Here is a 17,109-nt window from a genome sequence, read left to right as displayed (position 1 = left end):
AGGGTGGTGGTTCCCACCACATTTAAGTTTAACTCTCCTATTTGGCCAGGGCAGAAGTCAGATGTATTATGGAGAATAATTGAAAATTTAATCAACTACCACAATTGCAGCTGCTGTACCAGATGTGGTGTCCTTAATGGAGCAGATTAACACATTTCCTGATGTATGGTACGCAACCATTAATCTAGCAAATGCTTTTTTCTCAGTACCTGTCATAAGGACCACCAGAAGCAATTTGCTTTCAGTTGGTAAGGCCAGCAGTATACCTTTACAGTTTTACCTCAAGGATCTATTAACTCCAACCCTGTATTACAACTTAGTTCAAAGAGATTGTGATTGTCTCTTCTGCAAAATATCACATTGATTCACTATATTGACAACATAAGTGAAATTCTTAGGAGTACAGTAGTGTGGGGCATGCGGAGATACTCTTTCCAAGGTGAGAGACAAGTTATTGCATAAAGAAGCACAATGTTTAGTGGGCCTATTTGGATTCTGGAGACAATACATTCCTCACTTGGGTGTATCACTCTGGCCCCACCTACCAAGTAACTCAGAAAGCTGCCAGCTTCTTCTAGGAGAAGGCTCTTCAACAGGTCCAGACTGCTGTGAAGGCACCACTTGGACCCTATGATCCAAACGGTACTTGAGGTGTCAGTGGCAGATAGGGATGCTATTTGGAGCCCTTTGGCAGGCCCCTGAAGGACACTCACAGGAGAGACCTTTGGGATTTTGGAGCAAGGGTCTACCATTATCTGAAGACAAATATCTTCCTTTTGAGAAATAGGGCTTTAGTGGAAACTGAACATTTGACAATGGGCACCAAGTTACTGTGTAGCCCAAGCTGCCCATCATGAGCTGGGTATTATCTGACTCACTATGGTAGTCTGAATGTATTTGGCCCCCATATTGTCATAGGAAGTGGCACTATTTGGAAGTGTGACTTTGTTGGAGTCGGTATGGCCTTGTTAGAGGAAGTGTGTCACTATGGGGGCAAGCTTTGAGGTTTCTTATGCTCAGGAGCCCAGTGAGCCCAGTGAGCCAGTTGACTTCCTGTTGCCTGCAAGATGAAGCACTCTCAGCTCCAGCACCACATCTGCCTACTGCTGCCAAGCTTCCCTTCATATCATACTGGATTAAAGCTCTGGAACTATAAGCCAGCCACCTTCAATTAAATGCTTTCTTTATGAGTTGCCATAGTCATGGTGTCTCTTCACAGCAATGGAAACCCCAACTAAGATACCCACCAAGCCACAAAGTAGAATGTACACAGCAGCAATCCATTATCAACTGGAAGTAGTGTATACATGATCAGGCCCTGATCAGGTCATGTATTTTGTTTGGAAGGAGAAATAGCCAGATGTACAATTATTCATTAATTCATGGACTGTGTGTGAATTGGCTGAATGGTCAAGGACGTGGAAAGCACATGATAAGAAGATTAGGAAGAAAGACATCTGTGAAGGAAGTATATGGACAGATCACTCCAAAAGGTTGAAGGATGTGAAGACACTTACTGTCCCATGGAAATGGTCATCAAAAGGTGACTTCAGCTGTAGGACTTCAATAACCAAGTAGATAAGATGACAGATTCTATGGATAGTCAGCCAGCCTATTTCCCCAGCCATTCCTGTCATTGCTCAATGACAGGGCACATAAGGCAGCCATGGGGGCAGAGATGGGGGGGTTATACATGGCTCAACAACATGAACTGCCATTCACCAAGTCTGAACCGGCTACAGCTGCTGTTGAGTGCCAGATTTGCTAACAGTAGACACCAACACTGAGGCCCAGATATGTCTCCATTTCCCAGGACGACCAGTCAGCAATCTGGAGGCAGTTGACTACATTGGACCACTTCCTCCAGGAAAAGGACAATGCTTTGTCCTTACTGGAGTACACACTCTGGTTATGGATTTGCCTTTACTTCACCTACTGATTCTACCAAAACCACTGTCTGTGGACTTACAGAATGCCTTATCCACTGTCTTAATACTCCACACAGTGTTGCTTCTGACCAAGGAACTCACTTGACAGCCTGAGAAGACTGACAGTTGCTCAAGATCATGGAATCCACTGGCCTTACCAAGTTCTCCACCATCCTGATGCAGCTAGCCTGATAGATAGAATGGCCATCTGAAGACAGTACAGCACCAATTAGGTGGCAGTAGCCTGAAGGGTTGGGACAGGGATCTCCAGAAGATGCTATATGCTTTGAATCAGCATCCAATATATGGTACAGCTTCTCTCATAGTCGGGATGTATGGATCCAGGAATCAAGGGGTGAAAAAGGGAACTGTTCCACTCACCATCAACCCTAGTGATCCACTAGGAAAATTTTTGCTTCCTGTTCCTTAGACCTTAAATTCTGCTGGCTTATAAATTTTGGTTGCAGAGTGGGGAGTTCTGCCAAGAGACACAACATTCCCTTGATCTGGAAGCTCAGACTTCTCCCTGGCCTCTTTGGGCTTTTGATGCCCTTCAGCCAACAGGCTAAGAAAGGAATAGCACTGTTAGGAGAGATAGTTGATCCAGATTACCAAGAGATAATTGGATTGCTTCTCCACAATGGAGATAAGAAAGATTGTCTGAAGTGCAGGAGATCCTTTAGCATCTCTTGGTACTATCAGGCCTATGATTAAAGTCAATGGGAAACTACAGCAACCTAACCCAAGCAGGATGACAAAGGGCACAGACCCTTCAGGAATGAAGGTAAGGGTCACTCCTCCAGGAAAAGAACCAAGACCTGATGAGGTGGTTGTTGAGAGTGGAGGAAATAGAGAATGAGTAGTAGAGGATGATAGTTATAAATACCAGCTAAGGTCACACGGCCAGTTGCAGAGATGAGGATAATTTACACAAGCAGTTCTGATGTATTTTGTTTAGAATGTGTTTCTTCGGTTGCTTTATTATGTACTGTAACATCAATTAAGAGAATATCAGTAGTCATCATATTTAAGTTTGAGATACTAAAAGACTGTCCCTCAAATAGTATTGTCCCTATTCCACAATTAGAATGTGTTTGTATGAAGATAGTTATATCATTTTAGGTGAAATTATAACCTAGTTGTTATTTTCATTTAGAAATTAAGCATGAAATAAGGAGATATGACTATGTGTCAAGTTGATGAGGGGTGAACTTGTGATGGCTATTCTTGGTATCAATTTGACTACACTTGAAATTAACTAAATGTCTAGGCACACCTATAAGGGATTTTTTTCTTAACTAAATCATTTGCAGTAGGGAGACCCACTTTTAATCTGGATCTTTGAAGTAGGAAGATCCACTTTTAATCTGGGCCACACCTTCTGCTAGTAGACTATATAAAGGACACGGAAGAAGGAAGCTTGCAATCTCTTTTTGGTAAGGAATTGGTAAGTCCATTCTTTCACTGACATTAGAATCTACTTCTTTGGGATTCTGGTGTGTACTGAAGACCAGTTTAGACATCCAGCTTCATGAACTGAACAAATACTGGATTCTTGGACCTTCCATTAGTAAATAGTCATTGTTGAACTAACTGTACCACAACTGTAGGCCACTCCAACAAATCCCCCCCTTTATATAGATAGACAGATTCACTATAAGTTCTGTTACTCTGAAGAACCCTAACTAATACAATTAGGCTCCTTGACACACTTCCTTAAATCCCCTTCTTCAGAAGCATGACTAAATGAAGGGATCATAAACAAAAAACCTAATCCTACCATAAAATCCAAGACAGTCTGTTTGATTGACACCATGAAGTTAAAACATATCCTTCATTATATGCTATTCTGCTAAAAACCAGTTTTGTTAAAACACTGAAGATCACAAACAGAACATAGTCCTAAGACATACACTACAATATACTCAAAAATCTAGGTGTCTTGGTGTATGCCTATAGTCCTAGCACTTGACAGAGACAGGAGAATAAGGTGTTCAAGGGTTCATGGTCAGCCTGGGCTATGGAACCCTGTCTCAAAACAAAAATCAAAAACCACAGGAGTAAAATTAAAATTATACTCAAAAGAGAGGAAAGCAGACAGGATACAGACAATGGGACACTAAAGCATGTGTACATGCAGTCTCAAGTACCTACTTCAATAATGGTGCTATGGACAGAAAACTAAACTATTACTAGCACCAAACAGAAAGAAACTAAAACCTGAATAGAGTATTATGTGAGTTCGGACAATCCACAATCTGGGGCAGGAACCTGTTTCAAAAACTAAACAAAGCAGAGTAGCTCCACTAAACATGAACATACAAGGCTGTCACAGCTATGGAGTGAGCTACACTTAGGTTCTCCTGCAGGGTCGGCAGCTTCTGCTGATTTTGTCAACAGATAATTAAGTGCTCTCTACTGTGACTGACTAGTCAAAATAGTGTTGAAATAACTTCACAGCTAAACAAAAAGGTACACCCCACTTCCACTCACTGTTTATTCCACAAAAATTCCTAAAAGGTTAAATGGTTAATAGAATACAAAACCAAAACCAGAAAGCCAAAAGATTGGAGTGATGATATATTATTTATGATTTAATAAAGCTTGCTTGAGGGTTCAAGATACAAAGCCAGTCACAAGCTATAGAGGTCAGGCAATGGTGATACTTACCTTTAGTCCCAGCAGCCACACTAGTTAGCCACAGAAGCTGGGCAGTGGTGGCACACACCTTAATTGCAGGACTCAGGAGACAGAGTTATGCAGATCTCTCTGTGAGTCCAAGGCCACCCAGTTCTACACAAGATTGAATCGGTCGAAAGGAGAATTAGAGCTCACACCTTTAATTCCAGCCCTAAGGAGGGATATAAAGACAGGATCCCAGTGTCTCAGGCTGCATTCTGAGGATTCTCTAGCAACACTGAGGAGAGGAGCAGTCTGAGGCTTGGTGGAGAGCTCATGGAGATAGGATCAGCCCTTTCAGCCTAAGGTAGAGAAGAGCTAGTGACTTAGCTGCTTTGCTTATCTGACCCTCAGCTTGAACACCAATATTAGTCTCTGGATTTTTATTTTTTGTGTGTGTTACAGATGGGTAATTTATAATTCTGGAGACTTTCTATGCCCTTGAGGAACACAAAAGTCTAAAACTTAAAATATAACTAACTTTACCAGAGATGATATCAAAATGTAAAAACATGTGAAAGATGTGAAGAATAAAAACTACTATTTCTAATCCAAATGATATGAAAAAATACCAGTCTAACTTAGACCAGATGCCAAAATAGCCAATTACAAAACAAACAGAGGTGCTGGAGAGTGGTTAACAGCACTAGCTGCTCTTTAAGCAGACTCAGGCTTAATTCCCAGAACTTACATGGTGGCTCACAATTATCCATAACTCCAGACCAGAGAATCCAAGACCCTCTTCTAGCCTACATGGACACCAAGCACACAAGTGGTGAACAGACATATATGCAAACAAAATACCCATGCACATAAAATAGAATTTAAAAAGTATCTGTAACAAAGAAACACATACACATTTATACACACGCGGAGGAAAGAGGGAGGGAAGAAGAAAGAGGGAGGGGCAGAGGGAGGGAGGGATTAAAAAACGGGGCCTAAAAAGACGTCAAGTTGGTTAAGAGCACTGGCGGCTCTTGCAGAGGACCTGGTTTCATTTCTCATCACGCACATGGTTGGTGTCTCACAACAATCTGTATCTCCAGTACCAGGGAATCCTACATCCTCTCTGGATTCCTCAGCCACCAGGCATGCTTGTGGTACACACACATGCAGGCAAAGCACTCAACTGAGTTAAGGCAAACTGTAACACAACATGCAGCATGCATCTATCAGACTAGCAATATCCTGTGTTGAGAATAAGTGCAGAGACATTCCCATAAACAGCTAGTATGAATGAGATAGGGGGACCATTCCTCCCTGGGGCATTAAGCAGGTGGTAAGCACTGACGAAAATCTGTTTAAAATAACTAGTAGTGACCTATAAAGTAATTCTGAGGGTAAAAGCACTGCCACCAAAGCTGAAAAAGTTCAATTCCCAGAATCTACATGGTGGAGAGAGCCAATTCCTACAAGTTATCCTCTTACCTTCACAAAGGTACTCACATATTCACACAAAAATAAATGAATACATGAATAAAAGGAAAAAATAAAGTACATTCTTTCAAAAACTGCCAATAAATTGTTGTTTCCTAAAAAAGCAGACAGCTGGAGTTTCAGCTGTTGGATAATCCTTTGTTGTCTTGACTGTCTTAAACAAAAAGGACTGAGTAGAAAACCTAATGGATTACTCTTAACGCCAGTACCAGCTATCTAGGTCACACCTTGGACATCTTGAAATAATGACAGCATGATCTCAGCTGACAGCCCTCACTCCCAAAGGCAGCCTTAGCCAGGGCTGTTTGAGACAGTATCAGACTTTTTGCCATTGCACTTCTGGGCAAACTCCAGGTGACATTACAACCAATTTCATCTAGGCCTGAGAGGGATTATTTTCTCCACGTCATCCAACCAAGGGACTCACTTGAACTGTGGCTACAGACAAGGCTACAACTCCTGGTACAATACACAAACCTTCATGACAGCAATTAGTGCTAAGAGGCAGGCTGACTGGTCCAAAACAAATGCCTGTACTGATCCAAACTTCCTTCAGCTATATGAGCAGGCAATTCAAGCTCAGTGAGTTGGCTAGGAGACATTCTTCTATGCTGTCTTCTATGATGTGGTAACATTAAGCCCAATAAAGGCTTCTCTCAGACTGTTTTTCCTCGCCTCGTTTCAGTGGTGCAAGCTAAGCTGGAAACAGGAGAAAGGACAGCAAACAGTGGGGCAGTGAAGCAGCACTGCAGGGACAGCAGCAGTCACCTGGCTGCGCTGTGGGCCCGCGGCAGCCCACCTCTGCTGGGATAACCAAGCAAATTTACAAGAAATATGCTCCTGAAATGTAAGAATGTATCTGAGGACTGGGATGCTGCTAACTGGCAGAGTTTGGGGAGTGAAGAATACTAACTAACAGCTTGGCCACACTAAGATTTTTTTTTTTCTTTGCAAATTGTAACTAAAACTTCCTCTTTACAATCACCTGAGTAAAGTGCATTACAAGGCAATAAGCCATGCAATCAAGAACTTAACTTACCTGTTAACGAGACTCAGTTTTTCTTCAACAAGAAATAATAAGTTTAAGTTACATTTACATGTTCTATTATTTTAATAGAACTCAACATTTTTTAAATTACTTGTAAATATCATAAGCAAACAATGTTAATTACCTCAAATATTACTAGAAAGAGCAAACCTACAAATATTTAGAAGTCCAAAAGTTTTAAAATTCTTCGTGAATATAAAAACTATATCTATCTAATGCTATTTCTATTACTTACAATCTCACACTTAAATGCATACCAAAATTCTCACTCTTCCCATTAATAAGACTCAGATACTTACAAATACATTATATTCTCTTAGAAATATACATGACGGATTACTTTATTAAATTGCTTATCATGTCATTTACCAAGCAGACAGGCATTACCTAAGCAAGCCATTCACAGTAGAAAAAAAAAGTTACGTTCAAAATAATTAAGGTTAAGCATAGTGACATGTACCTTTAATCTTAGCACTCAAGAGGCAGGGGCAGACGGATCTCTGTGTCAGAAGCCAGCCTGCTTAACATTAGTGAGTTCCAGGCTAGCTAGAGCTACAAACAACACAAATCACTGAAGGAAAAACATTTATAGTTTTTAGTGGGGGAAAAATGGCAAATATATAAGAAATACACTAAGAACATCAAGAGTAATGACAATTTCTTTACTAAACCTAGGGAAAAAACAACTATTAAAAAAAAAAAAACTCAGAAGTTTTTCTAGTTGTTAAGACAAAGCTAGTCATTTGGAAACTGTATTTTGATAAACAGCTACATGATAGCAATAGGTATGTATCCTTTGGTGTTACTTAATGACATCTTGATGCTGGATAATTCTTTAAAAGATTATCTGAAGACCAAAAAAAATGAATGCAAAACATATTGTCATTGTCTTGAAGTAAGAAATAATTTTTAACTTTTAATGAGGAAAGGAAGTAAAGAGATGGCTCAACCACTGAAAACCTTTATGATTCTTGCAGAGGACCTGAGCTCAGTTCTCAGGGTCAGTGTCAGGCGACTCACAACAGCCTGTAATTCCAACTCCAGGGGACCTGATGCCCTCTTCTGGCCTCCCCGAAAGAGTAGAAGTGATGGGCGTGATTTAGAGCAGAGCAGTGTGTGCACTGGGGCTGAGATGGATGGTGGCTCATACTGTGTGCAGCAGCTGGGAGCAGATTCAGGCACTGAACAAGAACCCTGGCTGCAGGATCGCCTTTGCTCTGTGCAATGATAGTCCTGAAATGAGAAATGGTCCTCAAAGGACCACGGTGTCCTTTACCACTGGCCCTGACGTGACTGGAGAATGGTTTGATGTCCAAGGATGGTGTTATCATCTAAGAACATTCAGATGTCCGTGGCCTGTGCTGTGACCTCAATTTTGATGTCCATGGTCCATGCTGCCTGCAGGGACCACACCAATTTGAGTGGCCTACACTGCTACCTGAGGACAATGTTCAAGCTGTCACCAAGGGTCATATCTGTGTCCGAAGTCCTGCTACAGCTGGATCTGAGCTGATAATCTGTGGCCCATGTTACCACCAAAGGCCAAGTGGAGGCCTAAACCATGTTGATGTTCACGGGCCATGCAGCCAGGGGTGGGAGGTGGGGGTGGCATAATGATGAGAACAGCCTGAGCTGCCACCAAAGCCACGGTGATGTCTGGTGGGTCCTTGCTGCTGCTGCTGGCCTTGTCTGGGTTTGTGGTCTTACTGAGGCCAGCACTGTGTTGATGTGGGCGGGCAGTGGATACACAGGCTGATGTGGGTGGCGTGTGCTGCCACCTGGGGACATAATTTTACTGTGCCCAGGTCTGTTGATGTCTGTGGCTGTGCAGCCACTGAAGACCTGACAGATGTCCATGGTTTATGCTGTGGCCTGAATCCATGTTGATGTCCACAGTGCCAGATGCATTGAGGGCATTGTCTAGGTCCATGGCCCTACTACAACCTTGAGTCCTGTTTGTGATCTGTGCTGATGCCAGAAACCCTGTGGAAGGCCATGATCCAAACTCCCACAGACTGTAAAGAGCAAATAAGCTTATTTGGCAGTGATATCCATGACTACAGATGCACAGTTGAGAAAGAAAGACATGGAAGACTTCTGTGACAACCCTAACCTCTACCCCACACTCCCAAATAGTAACAGCCTAAACAGGAAGCCATGGAAGGGAACTCTTAGAAACTGTGACAGGATGCTAAAGTGTCACTCTCCATAACAGATTGCTTCAAGCAAGGGTACAGGAGAGGAAGGACTCAGTTTTATTTAAGGGGCAGACCACTGAGAGTTTGACCATGCTCGAGTGAGTATATAGATAATAAAAATTAGACTTTTTTTTTTCCCCTATGGGCGCAGTCACAGGGGAGGGAGGTAGGCAGGTAGGTAACGAAGGTCTGGGAAGCAAATGTGATATGGGTGTATGATGTGAAATCCCCAAAGAATAAATAAAAATATGTTGGAAACAAAAATATTCAAAACAGTCTATCTACAAACAACAATAAATGGACACAGTAGGGTGTGTGTGTGTATGTGGTTAAAGAACTCATGAATTTATTCCTGGTTTTTTGATATAGGGTTTCTCTGTGTAACAGCCCTGGCTGTCCTAGGACTCAATTTGTAGACCAGGCTGGCCTTGAACTCACAGAGATCCACCTGTCTCTGCCTCCTCAGTGCTGGGAATAAAGGTGTGCACCATCACCACCACCCAGCGAAATACTCAAAATTTTAAAAAGGTCACCAGACAAAACTTTCAAAAGAAGGGGATAGAGATATGGCTCCGTAATTGAGCACTTGCTGCTCTTGCAGAGAACCTGAGTTCAGTTTCTAGCACTTACAAGGTAGCTTATAACCAGCCTTAACTCCAGTTCCAGGGAATTAGATTCCTTCTGATCTCTATAAACACAAGGCACATGAAGTCCATTTATATACATGTAGACTCATACATGTAAAATAAAAATAATTTTTTTAGATGGGGTTTTACTATGTAGCCCTGACTAAACTTTACTCACAGATAATCTGCCTGCCTCAGATGTGGGCTACTACACCCCATTCAAAAATAAATCTTAAACAAATAAACAAACCTTGCAAAAGAATTACCCCCAAGCCCTGTGTTAGAATGTTCATAGGCATAGAAAATTACCCCTTTACTCTTCAAATGAAATGAAAGCTATTACCACCAATGTCTATTCTTTAATTTGCATGAGATAATGGGGAAGGTATCAGTTTAAAATACATATTTATAAAATAATAAGTCAGGCTTTAAAGAGTTGTCACCTTACAAACTATAAATAACTAGGAGTCTTTCCAAATCATATATTCTCACCAAGACCACAACACCATTAACATCAAAGTCACCATCAGGATCATGTATGTAACTGCTATAGTATCACAGAAGTCAGCCTCACACCACCTCCACAGGCCTCACATGACAGCAAATTATGGCTTATTTATTATAATACTGGTATATTTTAAAATTCTCATTGAATAATTACTTTAGAACAAATATATGTTCCCCATGTTTATGCACTCATAAATAATCTACCACAATGGTAGAATCTTAATTCCAAATTACTTCTTAACACCCTATGCCATATCTTTATCCATAAAACAGGCACCTAAACAGAAATGCTCAAACCTGAATCCAAATAATGACCTCGCTTGTGTTTAGACCTCTGCCACTCCCCCTCATCTTGCTAGCAACACTCTGGTGAAATATTTAATTTTAGACTCTACCATAGGACTTCTGTTCAAAATTATAATATAATTACATTTCTCACTTTCCTTAGCATACAATTTCTTGCCTTTCTTTGAAAATAGGAAATTTTGGGCTGGAGAGATGGCTCAGTGGTTAAGAGCACTGACTGTTCTTCCAGAGGTCCTGAGTTCAATTCCCAGCAACCACATGGTGGCTCACAACCACCTTGAATGAGATCTGGTGCCCTCTGTTGGCACGCAGACAGAAGACATAATAAATAAATAAAATCTTTAAAGAAAAAAGAAAATAGGAAATTGCCTGATGATTATTAAGATCCACCTCACTCAGAAAATTCTGTAGAAAAGAAAACACCAATCTCTCATTTTTTTAAATTCTCATAGAAATCTTAGCCTTTAAACAAATACATAATAAAAAGCTTTCTTAGCTCATAAATATGAAAAGAAGTATTTCTTATCACGTGGCTAATTTATATTAGGAGACAGGGAGGAAAGCAATTGTAAGTTAGGAAGCCTTGCTCTGAATAATACTGAATTGGTGAGCATTTGAGATGATTTCAAAGTTGTTTTTAAGTCTAATATGCTTATTAAACACTCTGAACTGTTAAAGGAATTGCTAGTAACATGATAGAAGGCTGCCACTCATACACAATGAAACAAATAGCAGTGAAACGGAGACATCCTAAAGTCAGTGACTTCTTCCCAATAAGCAATAAACATTGCAATAAGGAAAAAAAAAAAAAAAAACCAAACGTGTGGATAATTATTACCACACTTTGTGTTAACCAACCTCCCTAGTCCCGCGCAATGAGCTCACAGAAGTCATGATGTGCACAGGCTGTATCCTTCGCTGCTTCCATTCTTGGTTTAAGGTTTCCGTTCTTTCCAAAATTTTCTGACGATTGGAACTAAACATAGTCTTTTAAAAACAAACAAGAAATTGTTCATTGTTACAATATGTACCATCTCTAAATCAGATTAAAAGCTAGTGAATCCTCAAATGTACACAGATTTTATACACTACTCTACAGTTTCCCACACTCTAGTAAATACAAAAACATCACTCCTACTACTTCATTGTAAGTGAGAGGGGGACAGGAAACTATCTCCATCCTCTTTTTGTTTTAACTTCTATTTCAGAAATCATAATGACTTTAGAAACACAAACAAATGTCTTTGTGTTTGGGCCCTGAGGCTATACAAGCAGTACAAAGGCATACTGAAAAGACTGGTTTCCAATCAGGGCAAATAATCCTTGGACTGTTACCACAAGTAAACATGATATACTTTTTTTTTTTTTTTTCATTTTTGAGAAACGATCTCATATATCCCATGTTGACCTCAAATCCATGTGTATCCCAGGATGATCTTTAACTTCTTTTTTTGTTTGTTTGTTGTTTTTTTTTTGTTTCGTTTTTCGAGACAGGGTTTCTCTGTGTAGCTTTGGAGCCTATCCTGGCACTCACTCTGGAGACCAGGCTGGCCTCAAACTCAGAGATCCGCCTGCCCTCTGCCTCCCAAGTGCTGGGATTAAAGGCATGCGCCACCAGCACCTGGCAACTTCTTTATTTTTATTGCACTGTTGATTCATGTGCTATGTATGACATGCCATAACACTACTTCTACAGAGGTCAGATACTTGTGTGAATTGATTCTCTCCTTCCACCATGAAGGTTCCAAGAATCAAAATCAGGTCATCAGGCTTGGCAGCAATCATCAGACTAATCTTCAACTTCTGATTCTCCTGCCTCTACCTCCCAAGTGCTGGGATTAAAGGCACATACCACTACACCAAACAACCATGAAGTAATTTTAATGAAGAGAGATCAAGAACCATACCTTTTTCAAGTCTTCATTGATTTTATTTTATTGTAAATATGAACTTGACTGAAAATTTATCATTTCAAAGTAAAGCTCTTTAACTTGGGGGGAGGGGTGAAGGAAACTAGTTTCAATTTTATATAAGATTAAAATTACCTTTACTTCATCTGCTCTTCTGAACCTCTTGAGCTGTCTCAGTCTCATGTACTCTGATTTTACACGCTTCCTCCAACAAACCGGTCCCTTCTCAGATTTCTTCCCGGTCTGGCCCATGATTATTCTAAAAGCAATGATTCCATATTAAAGTCACTTCTAATCAGTTGAATATGATCTTTTAATCCCAAGCAAACTGATATCAACAAAACGTTTTTACTGTTTATATTTGTAGAGAAATGTTCTTGTGTTATGTCGTTAAATCATGGAACTGTGTCATTGAATGATTTCACTTAACAACATCCTTTAAAGCATATTTTTATTTATAAATAGTCTATAATCCTAAACAGTAGCAGGTTTACAGACATGTGATCTCATTACAGGAATTACGTATACTATACCACAAGGTAGTTTTTACTTCACAAGGCTCACATTTTTATAGGGAAAAGGCCGTAAAACATTAAATTTTTAATTATTAAAAAGCTATTATAGGGGCTAGAGAGATGGTTCAGTGATTAAGAGTACTGGCTGCTCTCCCAGAGGACCCAGGTCCAATTCCCAGCACCCACCTTTGGCTCCATTTCTAGGAATCTGACACCATCTTCAGGCTTTAGGCACTAAAACAGTGTACAGACATAGCATGTAGGAAAAACACCCACACATACAAAATAAAATACATTTTTAAAAGCTGTTATAGAAGCAATGTGCAACTGAATAAACTTACACCTTACTCCCCACATCCACACTTCACACTCATTGGCTCAACAAATCTCTGATCAAAAATGTTCAAGAAAAAATATTTCCAGAAAATAGGAAACAAAGCAAAACTTGAATTTATTACACACCAAGTATATATATTTGATAAGAAAAATGAAGGGTTAGCACACACTGCTGTAGTCCCAGCCACTCCATATGCCCCTCACCAATTTCCAACACTTAGAGAGCACTGTCTACACCACATCTCGCTCTCACACTACGTAGCTAGACCTGTGACAGTCACCTCTATAGTCAACATGTGCAAACTTCTGGTTATTTCCCCTAAACAGTACTATACAACAAACAGTGCAGCAACCATTCACATAGCATTTATGTTATATTAGTTACTGTAAGTATCCTACAGATAACTTGAAGTATACAGGAGATGTGCACAGGCTATATGTCAATTATCTTTCGATTTTATATGAGGAATCCACAGATTTCAGTATCCAAAGGGCTACTCCAACCAGTCCCCCTCAGATGTCAAAGGGCAAAAGTGAAAAGGTGCATTTTACACACCACTAAGAACAGAAAATGTACGGAATAATAAGGACACATCAGGGTCAGGCAGCGGCGCCTTCATCCCAGCACTTGGAAGGCAGAGACAGGCAGATCTCTGAGTTAGAGGCCAGCTTGGCCTAAGAGTAAGTGCTACACAGGACAGCCAGTGCTACACAGAGAAACCCTGCTTTGAAAAACAAATAAATCCCTGTCCCCCCACACACACTAGACCACACTTCTCCATTCAATACTGTGATGGTATGTCTTCACTTCTTGTGCTACTTTTAGTCACATGTAGGGTTTTATGAGCAAGAGGAAAGAAAAACACAGTAAATGCTTTCTAATTTATCTTTCTTTAGTTGTAGACTATGAGCCAGTTATATGTGAATGTGGAAACTAGCTATAGTTCAGACATATAACACATACTAGAGCCTGTACCTGAAGTCTAAACCAGTGTCCTTTTCTAAAACATTTTCTTATACAAGTATTTGAACCATACTGTATCTTCAAGGGACTACAAGAACATTTCTGTCTAGCTGCATAAAAATTTTATGATTTTCAAATTTTAAAAGCAATAGGGCCAGGCGTTGATGGTGCATGCCTTTAATCCCAGCACTCGGGAGGCAGAGGCAGGCAGATCTCTGTGAGTTTGAGGCTAGCCTGGTCTCCAGAGCAAGTGCCAGGACAGGCTCCAAAGCTACACAGAGAAACCCTCTCTCCAAAAACCACCAAAAAAAAGAAAAATAAGAAACCAGAGTGCTGCATAAAAGGAGAGATTGGGTGATTTACATTTTGAAAAGACTAGGCTGGCAGTCATATAGAAACAGGAGAGGAGATGGGGGAACTGAAAGAGTTAACTGTGAGACCAGGCTAGTTGCCACTAAGAACAGTCTCTGAAGCAGAGGATACTAATTTAGAGCACACTGAAGACAGAGACAAAAGTGATCACTTACATAGTCCACAGCTGGTTGGCACTGGAGATGGAAGAGACCACGAGGTCAGAATAGCTGAAGGTGACATGCCTTTGAAAGCAATGCTTTCTTTTCAGGTGCCCCTAGTCTCTCAGCTTCGTGTCCATCAGAAGAAGGTGAAGAACTGACTCTTCCACAATTCCCAAATTCCAGTTATATTTACACTGAAACTCACAATTTTCACTGTACTCCACCCCAATGTAAAAAAATCTCCATTGTCAACAACAGGGTTTTATTCATTTATAAAATTTCAGAGACTGTGTCTGGTAATAAGGACTTAAAAACAAATGCAAGCTTATTAATAACTTAAACTGAGAGTGAGTAGCCTGCATCTTATTAACAAATCCTTTGTAAGGCTTAGCGTTGCTACAAGGAAGAAAAGGGTGGACATCCTGGACTATCTATGCAGAAGCCAAAAAGAAAAGGAGAAAAAAGGATGAAAAGAAAAGGAGGGGGGGGAAGGACAAAGAAAGAAACAAAGAAAAGAGAAATGTACTCAATTCCCAAGAGGAGAGGAGTATGAATTTCAGGGACACTTGAGGATGCTGGTTGAACTGTCCTAGTGAAGACACTTGAGCCCTACCATCAAGCAAAGAGCAAAATCAATTTCAATAACTGCTTAGTTATATGAGCAAAAAATACATGCACACACACACCATAAACTACTTTGGACTAGGTTTTTTAGCAATCACAGGTGGTATCTGATATACTTAGGATGAAGACCTTGTATACGATTACATCTTAATCCATGTTAGATGGCTTTTCAAAGCCCATCTCTTTACCATCATCACAAAGAACAACTGAACAGTACCTCTGCTCTCCACAAAAAGCTTTCCCCCCATCTTCCTTTTTGTCTCATGTTGAGGGAAGCCCCTATGAAGTAGACAAAACACAAGCTTTCTGCTTCTCAGTGACTAAACAACACAAACCCAAGGATTCCACATTCTACCTAATCAGGTGCAAACCCACACCAAGTAAGACAAGTCTCTGCCTAAATGACACTCCTGACCCAGCTGCCAACAACTAAGAAACTAAGAGAAATGAAAAATAAGCCAAACAACCAAAGAACTTCTCAAGCAATACAGTATCTCTTGATACCTTCTTTAAGGTTCCTGCTAATCAACACAGTAGTTATTGTTTTCTTTTGCCTAATAAATGTTTGTTTTTCTACTTGACTGGAAAATGGAGATAAACTATGTGAACTTATCTTTCCAACTAAATTAGCAGCTTTAACGTGATTCTTAAATATCAAGCTAAATAAATAAGGTCAAATCCAAACCCAAAAAAGTATCATGACAATATTCTCAATGTCTTTTTTTTTAAAAATACTCTTTGGCTTTTCTATGTCAATATTACCTCCACGAACATGGTGAATGTCCTAAGACCAGCCGGACTTTCTGTAAGAAATGTAGCAAGAACCAGTCCCACAAAGTGCCACAGTACAAGAGGGCAAGGATTCTATGTATGCCCAGGGAAAGAAGTGTTACGACAGGAAGCAGAGTAGCTACAATGAGCAGACTAAGCCTGTTTTCTGAAGAAAAAAAAAAAAGACTAAAATACAGAGAAGTTTGTTATGAGGATTGAGAATGCTGAGTCTAACTGCAGCTCTAAGAGGATGCTGGCTAGTAAAAGATTCAAGCATTTTGAACGGGGGCATAAGCTTTTACTCACCTCAATATATAGTACGAAGCTGCCGTGAAAGGACATATTCTGAAAAATGCATCTGGCTCCAACAGCATTTTTTAGTATTTATTTATTTGTGTGTGTATGGGCACGTGCATGCCATGGTGTGTGTGGAGGTCAGATAACATCTTTTAGAGTTGGTTCTCACCTTCCACCAGGAGGGTCCCAGGGAATGAACTCAGTTTGTGGGCTTGGCCATAAACACTTTCCTTAACCCTCTTCAGCCATCTCATTTCAATAGCATTTAATATTTAAATGCTCTGATGGCAGCTATTAGTCCCAACAATTTATTTTCAGTTAGAATCTACTGCTTTAATTATATATATATATATATATATATATATATATGTAAATCAAGTTAAAATTTTAAGGATAACATAAAAAGAACCATCAGAAGTTGGTTAAAAAGAATTAACTGCCTAAAAGA

The 17,109-nt window shown here is 40.1% G+C and overlaps 1 protein-coding gene across 11 annotated transcripts in view; it reads right to left on the bottom strand.

The window, feature by feature from the left end:
* Ezh2 (enhancer of zeste 2 polycomb repressive complex 2 subunit) overlaps positions 1–17,109 on the bottom strand; it is a 68,889-nt gene that overhangs the window by 32,232 nt on the left and 19,548 nt on the right. For 4 of the 11 annotated variants that reach the window (XM_035450999.1, XM_035450998.1, XM_027389803.2 and 1 more), the window contains exons 2-3: positions 12,775–12,898; positions 11,588–11,716 (exon numbers count right to left, since the gene is read on the bottom strand). In XM_035450999.1, the coding sequence (XP_035306890.1) occupies positions 11,588–11,716; positions 12,775–12,891 (246 nt within the window). In that variant the 5' untranslated portion in view covers positions 12,892–12,898. Of the gene's footprint in view, positions 1–11,587; positions 11,721–12,774; positions 12,899–14,981; positions 15,165–17,109 lie in introns of those variants that run through there. The other 7 variants (XM_035450996.1, XM_035451000.1, XM_035450997.1 and 4 more) reach the window with 4 other exon arrangements.

The sequence above is a fragment of the Cricetulus griseus genome, assembly GCF_003668045.3.
Source record: "Cricetulus griseus strain 17A/GY chromosome 1 unlocalized genomic scaffold, alternate assembly CriGri-PICRH-1.0 chr1_0, whole genome shotgun sequence".
Lineage (NCBI taxonomy): Eukaryota > Metazoa > Chordata > Mammalia > Rodentia > Cricetidae > Cricetulus > Cricetulus griseus.
This window is presented reverse-complemented; position numbering and strand designations above follow the sequence as displayed.